The sequence below is a fragment of the Arachis stenosperma genome, chromosome 4, assembly GCF_014773155.1.
Source record: "Arachis stenosperma cultivar V10309 chromosome 4, arast.V10309.gnm1.PFL2, whole genome shotgun sequence".
Classification (NCBI taxonomy): domain Eukaryota; kingdom Viridiplantae; phylum Streptophyta; class Magnoliopsida; order Fabales; family Fabaceae; genus Arachis; species Arachis stenosperma.
The window spans coordinates 88,713,016-88,722,581 of NC_080380.1; the positions used below are offsets into that span (position 1 = coordinate 88,713,016).

Below are 9,566 nucleotides of genomic sequence, written 5' to 3' on the forward strand. Positions count from 1 at the left end.
ATCAATGCCATCACTTTGAGGTCCGGAACCACACTGTACGGGAGGAGTCATGAAGAGCCAAGCTCAAAGGAAAACATTCAAGTTGAAGATGCTGTTGAGGTAGCAGATGCTGAAGAGGAGGATGAAGTACATGACATGGTTGAAGAAGAAGCAACCCAACCAGAGAATAGCGCACCAAGGGAAGCTGAAGCTACAAGAGACGCCATCCCTATCCCCTTTCCACACCTTGCTAGGAAGCCCATAAAGCAGATGGAGCTAGACCCCAAATGGTAGAAATATTCAAAAAGATTGAGGTAACAATTCCCCTTTTTGATGCCATTCAGCAAGTACCTAAATATGCTAAGTTTCTAAAAGATTTGTGCATGCATAAAGATAAAATAAATGACTTAGAAACTATTCCTCTAGGTAGCTCTATTTATACTTTAATGGGTGCCATACCGGAAAAATGTGGGGATCCAGGGCCATGTATGGTTATGTGTACCATTGTGGGTGTAACATTTTCTGACTGCATGTGTGATTTAGGCGTGTGTGTGAGTATTATGCCATTACCTGTATTTGAAGCTTTGAGGCTCCCTCCCTTAAAAAGGTCGGCAGCTCGTTTTGTTTTGGCAGATAAAAGTATAATCACGGTGGTTGGAATTGCTGAGGACGTGCTCATGAGCATCAAGGGGCTGACATTCCCTGTTGACTTTTACATCTCGGAGATGCCCCCTAATGATTCAGGAAGACCATCATCCATCCTACTTGGAAGACCATTTCTGAAAAATTCAAAGTTTAAGTTGGATGCCTTCTTAGGGACTTACTCCTTTGAGATAGATGGTCGAGCAGTGAGCTTCAACCTGGATGAAGCTATCAAGTACCCACCGGAAGATCACTCCATCTTCCAATGCGACATTATTGATGAAACCGTGATGAAAGTCCACCGGGAAGAAGTAGGAGAGATGACCATAGAGCAAGATGCAAGTATGGGAAAATCCTCTAAGCTTACTGAACATAACTTGCCCCAACCAATGGCTCCAGAAGATCAAGTGCCTAACCATAAGCAGAAATTGGAGTTAAAGCCCCTTCCACCCCACCTCAAGTATGCTTACCTTGAGGATAATCAGAAGCTCCTAGTTATCATTGTAAGAGAACTCACATCCCAACAGGAGGAGCAGTTGCTTAGTGTAATGAGAAGACACAAGAAAGCAATTGGGTGGAGCTTGACGGATATAGTAGGCATCAGCCCCCAAGTCTATGAACACCAGATATTTTTAGAAGTGGGTGCAAGGCTTGTCCGTCAACCTCAAAGGCAGCTTAACTCCACCATCTTGGAAGTTGTCAAGAAGGAAGTGACCAGACTACTTGAAGTAGACATCATCTACCACATCTCAGATAGCAAATGAGTCAGCCCAGTTGTTCTGAGGGTTACCTGAAACTGTAGGTCGATCTCGGACAAGATCTTCTATGTTGATCGGAACCGACGTGTCCGGCAGGTGTTCGGCGGTCGGAGCTGGTGTGTTGATACGTGAAAATTTAGATTTCACGTACAACCGGCAAGTATACCGGGTCGTATCAAGTAATAAAACTCACAAAGAGTGAGGTCGATCCCACGGAGATTGGTAGATTAAGCAACTTTAGTTAAATGGTAGATTTAGTCAAGCAAACGTAGTTTTGATTTCATGAGCATTTTGATTTTTGGACATAATTGCAAGAATTTAAATGGCAAAGAATGTAAAGAACTAGAAGAGAGAAATAAAGTGAAAGTAATTAACGAAAACTTAAATTGCAAGAAACTTAAATGACATCAAAAGTAAATTGCATGAAAATAGAGTGCTGAATTCTAAAGAGCAAAAGAGTAAATAGCAAGAAATAAAGAAGCAGAATGTAAATGACAAGAATAATAAATTGCAAGAGTGTAGAAGGGAATTGGGCAATGGGTATTCAAGCACTAAGAGCAAAAGAAATGAGAATTAATGATAGAGAGAATCATTAGGGATCAGAGATGCTAGTTTTCATGAATTGATGTTAGTCAATCCTTCTCAATCATGGGTATAGATCCATGGCAAATGGGTAATTGAATCCCAATCTCTTGGTGATTCAATTTCTCTCAACATAACCAATTGCCACTCTCGTGATCTAATTGTTCATGAGAAGAGATGAAGCTCAAATCCAATCCAGCCACACAACTCCCATAATCTCAACCAAGGAGAGTTACATCTCACATACTAACCAAGGTGTATTGATTAAAGAAATCATGAAAGGATGAACTCTAAACTGAATTATGTGGCTCATTCCTCAAATTCACCACATAATTCATATAGATTAACCCCTCTCTCGATAGTGGTTGAATCTTTGAAGAACAAGAGTTCCCTCTTTAGATCAACCACTAGAATTGAGGAGGAAAAGATGAGTTCACCAATGCATTCCAACAAGCAGAGCTCTTCCCCCTAATGAAAGTGGGGTTTAGTGAGTCATAGCTCCAATTTCAACAACAATTTCCATAAACCAAAATTTAACTAAAATGCAAAGAAAGATGAAGAAGAATAAGGAAATGCTTAAAGCTTAAGAAATGAAGAAGAGAAGTTCCAAGAAGAACCAAAAATGCTCTCCGGGTATCCTCCCGGAAGTACTAAAGAGTTCTCAAAAATAAAAGTGCTAAGAGTCTAAAAATTCTAAGTGTCAAAAAGTCCCTTCAAAGTACAAACTCAATCTCTTTTTATACTAGTCCCAAAACTCTTTCAAAGATCTTGAATTGGGTTAGCAATATGGGCTTCCTCTTTGTTGAATTCTTGGCTCAATTGGAAGAAGTGTTGCTAGACTTGGAAAGGAAGAGTTCATTCATCATGCTTCTGGCCCATTGGCTTGGCGTTTTTGTCAATAACGCTGGCCTTAATGCACGTTGGCAACGTGCATCACAATTTCCTGGAAGTGAAGTTTGAGACTTGGGCGTTGCTAGCCCAAGTTGTTGCTAACAACTTGCTTTTCCTCTTCTTGGCTCTACTTTCATGCTAAATGTAGCCCAGAATTTGAGTGTCAACCTTCTGCTTCAATATGGACTATTATACATCATTGGAAAGCTCTTGATGTCTATTTTCCAATGCCACTGGAATCACCTCAATTGGACTTTCCTAGCTCAAGTTATGCTTCCTCAAAGAAGGTAAGGTTAAGCTGCCAAGTTGTTGCCAAAAACGCACCTTCACTCCCAAGTTGGCAACGTGCCCGTGCCTAACCTCCCAAGGCAGGGACTTGGGGCTGGCGTTGTTGCAAAACACGCCCCCTTGCTAGCACGTTGGCAACGTGCTCGTGCCCCCCTCCAGGGCTCATCTCTAGCCTTCTTGAATTTCAACTTCATGTTCTTGTTTTTAGGGCCTAAAGATGACTCTGGTTTGGCTTCAATTTTGTGCTCCACCATAGACTATTATATATGGTTGGAAAGCTCTGAATGTTAGCTTTCCAACGCAACTAGAAGCACTCAATTTGGATCTCTGTAGCTCAAGATATCTTCCATTGAAGGGGACATGGTCAGGCTGCCTTGTTGGAGTTGTTGTGGATAACGCCCCTATATTCCAAGTTAGCAACGTGCTGCCTCTATTCTTCACCATCCAAAGCTTCCTGGCGTTGTTGCCAAACACGCCAATGCTTTCTTGAGTTGGCAACGTGCTCGATGCTCTTTCCTAGCTCCAGACATTGCTTCCCACGTTGCCATTGAACACGCCCATAGAAGCTGGCGTTGGCAACGTGCTCGAGCCCTTCCTGGTGTTGGCAACTTGGTTGGCAACCTTTCCTGGCGTTGGCAACTTGGTTGGCAGCCTTGCTTGGCGTTGGCAACGTGGTTGGTAGCCTTGCTTGGCGTTGGCAACGTGGTTGGTAGCCTTGGTTGGCGTTGGCAACGTGGTTGGTAGCCTTGCTTGGCGTTGGCAACGTGGTTGGTAGCCTTGCTTGGCGTTGGCAACTTGGCTGGCACCCAAGACTTGGTGCCTAGCCAAGCAACCACTCCTGGCGTTGCCTTAGAATACGCTCATGGTTCCTAGCTCAACAACGTGCTCGAGCTCCCCTTTTGGTGCCAAAGTTGCTTGCTACGTTGCCAAGGAACACGCCTTCATAACTTGGCGTTGGCAACGCCAGCTTCTTCTTCTCTTGGGCCAAGCCTTGTGTGCGTTGTCAAGGAACACTTCTTCTCTTCAGCACGTTGGCAACGTGCTCGAGCCTTCCTCAAGGCTCCATATTTGCTTCCTGGCGTTGCCTTGAAACACGCCAATGATAGTGGCGTTGGCAACGTGGTTGAGCTCCAAAACTTGGTGCCAAAGTTGCTTGCTACGTTGCCAAGGAACACGCCTTCATAACTTGGCGTTGGCAACGTGCACCTCCCTTTCCTGGGCCAAGTCTTGCTTGTGTGGCGTTGCCTAGGGACACGCCTATGGTTCCTGGCGTTGGCAACGCCCTCGAGCTCCTCTTCAAGGCTCCATTTGTTGCTTGGCGTTGCCTTGAATAACGCCTATGGTTCCTGGCGTTGGCAACGCCAGCTTCTCTTCCTCCAGGGCCAAGCTTGCTTGTGTGGCGTTGCCAATGAACACGCCAATGCATTCCAAGTTAGTAACGTGCTCGTGCCTTCCAAGGTTGCCAAGCTTGCTTCACAAATTGGCGTTGGCAACGCCCTTCTAGAGTTGGCAACGCCCAAATTTGCTTCTCCAGGGCTGCCTGGCGTTGCCTTCAACAACGCCCCCTTTCTTCAAGTTGGCAACGCCAACTTTTGTTCTTCAAGGTTGCCTGGCGTTGTCCTCAACAACGCACCCTATTCCCAAGTTGGCAACGCCAACTTTTCTTCTTCTTGCCCAGCTTGCATCATTCTTGATTCCATGCTTCCTTGTTTCATCACCTATCATCAACAAAGGAAATAGCTTCAAAGTCTTACCAATTCATGCAATAAATTTCATGAGATTCATTCATACTCATTCATGTATATATTCTTTAAATCATTTGCATGAATTTGGCTAGAATCAACATGTTCCTTGGTATTCTCATGCATGAAGATAAAACTCATAAAAGGACTTGTTTATTTAGAGAAAATGAGTGAAATTAAGCTAAAACCAACTAAACTAACTAGCTAATATAACAAATATGCAATTGCATCACAACACCAAACTTAAAGTGTTGCTTGTCCTCAAGCAAAATATAAAAACTTTGTCACAAGAATCTAAGATGTAAGACTTGAATGTTCTACCAGAGAGTAATTTTTCATTGAGCATGTCATCCTCACTTGTGTGATCATCAATTTATTGTAATTGAACACGGCTACTCAACTCTCTCAATTAAAATGCTTGCTTCAATACTAAATTGGTTAACTTCACTAGACCTTTTCTATACCATAGCACATGACCCTTGAACCATTCTTTACTTGATGCTTTTCTTTCTTCTTTTTTTTTTTTTTATTTTTTATATTCCCCTTTTTTTTCATTTCAAATGAGCTCGAAATCTTGTCTTAAGGCGGCTCTTTAGCATAAGCTTTCAATCAACAATCCCAAACCAGTTGGTTCAAGTTGTTAAGTGTTGAGACACTCTTAAAGATTTACTAACTCAAGCCTCTCTCCTTAACACATTCAATCACAGGCATATAACATTGAAATTTTGTTTGGATAGTGGTGTCCAACACCTCTTTGGGTTGCTAAATGTTCTGTTATAGAGCTACTCTTGATTGTGGGTTTTCAATCGATAATCCCGAGTTAGTTAACTCAAGTTATCGGGTGATGAAGCACCCCTCGGATTTACTAGCCCAAGTATGTCTCTTAACATCAATCACCACAGACACATATCCAAATCTTGTCATTGATGCCTAGCCTTTCATTTTTTGTACTCTATTTTCTTTATTGTCAAGGTTATTTGTGCTTTTACTTATAAAGTCTTTGTGATCCTCAACCAAACTAGTCTTGTATAGGCAAGCATTCTTTTGAGCTCATTGAGCCTTGACTCTTTCACAATAAATGCATGTATGCCAGCACTTTTCTCATGGGACAACATGATTCTTTTTAAGCTAGAATTCTCTCTGTTCTTGCTCAAACTACATCTTTTATTCCATTGACAAGTAAAAGTACTCAAGACAAGCAACCATTCCAAATCTGTAAGTGGTGATGCATGGAATGGGCAACATAAAGGAAAATGCTTCAAAAAGACAATGCAAAAGAAAATGCATCCTAGAAGGTATACCATATTTCAGACATACATCTTCTTTATTTGTTAAAGCATAAAGAAAAACAAAGGAACTTCACCACCTTTAGTCTTCATGTCCCTTTTTCTTTGCTTGATTCTCCTTGCTTTCCCTTGCCCTTTGGGTCTTCTTTTTTTTCTTTCTCAGCTCTCCTTGTTGTTTCGTTGTTGAGTCCCCCTTTGGATCTTCTTTCTTTTTCCTTCTTAGTTCTCCTTGTTGTTTTGTTGCTGAATCCCCCTCTTCTCTTTGCCATACTCCTGTGCTTATCATTGTTTCCTTTAGCCTCTGTTGATTAAATCTCACCCTTGCAAGTTCCTGCTCTTCAAATATCTTGCGAGCTTCATTAAAGGTTTTAATTTGTGGGTTGAGTAATGGGGGTGTGGAACAGAGGTAACTGAGCTTTTCTTGGGTGCATATATCATAGTCAAGTCTGTCCTTATGCCTGGCTTCCCTGAACATTCTGCTTTCATTGAACTCTTTGTGAAATGTATCATGTCTAGCATCCAACCTATGGAGAAGCTCTCTTTGTTGAGCTTGCTCTTTCCTTAGTTGAGCTTGTTCTTGTATTACTTTCTCCATGGCTTTTTCATGTTCCACAGTTGAATTGTTGATGGCTTCCTTCATCTTGGCATATTGTTCTTGTTGTAATTCCATCATGTGTGTTTGGTATTCATTTTGTTGGTTCATCCATTGAACTTGAATCCCTCTTTGTTGATCCATCAATTGCCAAAGGTCCCTTTGTTGTTGAGCTTGTTCCTCTTGGCTTCTTTGAATTTGTGAGTATTGCCCAGAAATTCCCTCCAAGGCGGCTTGGAGTTGATTCATGTTCAAGGTGTGGGATTCATCCATTTCTTGAGGCTCCTCCTCTTGTCTTACTTCTTTCCTTTTCTTCCTTCTTGCTAAAGGTTGCCTTTCCAATTGGATTGTGGTGATAAATTCCAACCTTTCTCGGGTGAGAGGCTTTCCAATAGAGACCACATCAGTTTCTTCAAATTCTTTCAAAGGCACTCCAGATTCTTCACATAGGCGCAGAATAGTGCTAGGATATCCTAGCCAGCTGTCCTGTTTGACCTTTTGAGCTATGTCAATGATGTTCTTGGCTATAATGTCTCCAACATTGATTTCCCCTCCTTTCATTATGCAATGGATCATTATTGCTCTATTCACCGTTACCTCAGAATTATTTGAAGTGGAGATCAATGATCTCCTCACTATGTCATGCCATCCTTTTGCTTGAGGTATGAGATCACCTCTCCGAAGTTTGAGTGGTTGTCCATGTGAATCAAACACCCAATCCGTGCCTACCCTGCATAAGTCGCTCACCACATCCATGTATTTTGGGTCATTTTCAACCCTTTCTTCATAGCTAGCTCGTTTGAACTGTTTTTGCTTGACCTTTAGCACCCTGTTGATGGTGTCCGGGCTAAAATCAACAGTCACACCTCTTACATAACTCATGTATGGTTCTTCATCATCAAATTCTCTTATCACATTAGTGTAGAACTCATGGATGAGAAGCATGCTCACTTCTTGAGGTTGGTCACAGAGAAGCTCCCATCCCCTTTTTCTGATTATTTTTTGTATCTCAGGGTATTCATCTTTCTTTAGCTTGAAAGGTAACTCCGGAACAACATCTTTGCTTGACATCCAACTAAAGATGCGCTCATTGTGTTTGGATTTGAATCTTCTTTCATCAAAGGTGTTTTGTCCTTCATCTTCTCTCCTACCCCTTGATGATGAGGCCATTGAGATTCACTTGCAAGGGTTGAATCTCCCCAACACCAAACTTAGGTGAATGCTTGTCCTCAAGCAAAAAGAAAGTGGTTGTGAATGGGAGAGATATATGACAACAATGTGGCTTAGGCAAGCTAGAAAATGATGGTGAGGGGGGGTGGAGTGTTTCGGTTATGTGAGGAGATGTAGTGCTTCATGAGTTTTGTTGGGTAAAGATTAGGCCTAAGGCAAGAATATGGGAAACATGGAATGAGTTGGAGGTGGAGTGTGACTTCGGGTGATGAAATGGGGTTATGGGGGTAGAAGGATGAGTGAGGAAAAGTGAAGTTTGATGAATATGGTTGAAGTATTTAAAGTGAAATTTGGTGGGGATGCATGGTTCTAGTGGTTTCCGTGGTGAGATGCTCGGTCATAGCATGGGGAGCATACTTCCTTGTGCCCAATGCATGTTGAGTTGTTTTTCCCCATGCACAAAGTTCAAGACTCATGTGACTCCAATGCATCCGTGATCTCACTTCCAAGATTCTCCATCACTTCTTTCTTTCTTTCCTGCAACAAAATTCCAAAAGCTTGAGATTCTTAAAGTGACATTACTAGCTAACAACTTATGATGATATTCCTATGCAAAATTGACTAAGCAAAAAAAAGACACCAAACTTAGTTTGTGACTAAGTGTTCTATGGAATTAATTCCAAAGTTATGTGCTATTTCAACGTTTTTTTTTTTATATATATATAACTAAAATAGATGACTGTACTTTCATAGTCTAGCATTTTCGTGTATGTATGGACACCAAACTTTGTTTGTGGCTAAGTGTTGTAGAATACACTTTTGCCATTACTTCAAGATTGGCCACACCAAACTTAGTGCCTTGCATACACCATATACTAGTCTACTTAATCATTATTGATTACTAAAGTATGAAAATAAAAGACTCCCTGTGCATGGGTTGCCTCCCATGAAGCGCTTGTTTATTGTCCTTAGCTTGACAATGCAACTTCCTTGCTTATGTTAGCATTTGCACACTTTCTTCCTTGCTCCAGGGGCCACCAAAATAGTGCTTCACCCTATGTCCATTAGCTGTGAAGGTTTGTTTTGAGGCTTCATCAAGTAATTCGACATAGCCATGAGGTGATACTTTGGTGATGGTGTATGGACCAGTCCATCTAGACCTCAGCTTCCCAGGGAAGATCTTCAATCTTGAATTGAATAACAACACCTTTTGGCCTGGTTCGAATGTTCTTTGGGAGATCCTCTTATCATGCCATCTCTTTGCTCTCTCTTTATATATCCTGGCATTTTCATATGCCTCCAATCTGAACTCCTCCAGTTCATTGAGTTGTAGCAACCTCTTCTCTCCTGCTGCTTGAGCATCTAAATTCAGAAGTTTGGTGGCCCAGAAGGCCTTATGTTCAAGCTCCACAGGGAGGTGGCATGCCTTTCCATACACCAGCTGAAATGGAGATTTTCTTATGGGTGTCTTGAAGGCTTTCCTGTATGCCCAAAGTGCATCATCCAGCTTTCTAACCCAATCCTTTCTTGTTGTTCCCACAGTTTTCTCCAAGATCCTTTTTAGCTCTCTGTTGGCAAGTTCAGCTTGCCCATTGGTTTGTGGGTGATATGGGGTAGCTACTTTGTGAGTAACACC

At 41.9% G+C, this 9,566-nt stretch overlaps 1 protein-coding gene across 1 annotated transcript; it reads left to right on the forward strand.

The window, feature by feature from the left end:
- The first annotated feature begins 425 nt into the window (after nucleotides 1-425).
- LOC130975182 (uncharacterized) lies at nucleotides 426-1,385 on the forward strand. The gene is made up of 2 exons (XM_057900007.1): nucleotides 426-1,166; nucleotides 1,248-1,385. The coding sequence occupies exons 1-2, from the start codon at nucleotides 426-428 to the stop codon at nucleotides 1,383-1,385; spliced, it is 879 nt and encodes a 292-aa protein (XP_057755990.1).
- Nucleotides 1,386-9,566: the final 8,181 nt, after the last annotated feature.

Coding starts and splice junctions, on each gene's coding strand:
- LOC130975182 (XM_057900007.1), top strand. CDS start 426: ATGGGTGCCATACCGGAAAAATGTGGGGATCCAGGGCCATGTATGGTT. Junction 1,167..1,247: donor AGGAGGAGCAGTTGCTTAGT/GTAATGAGAAGA, acceptor TATGAACACCAG/ATATTTTTAGAAGTGGGTGC.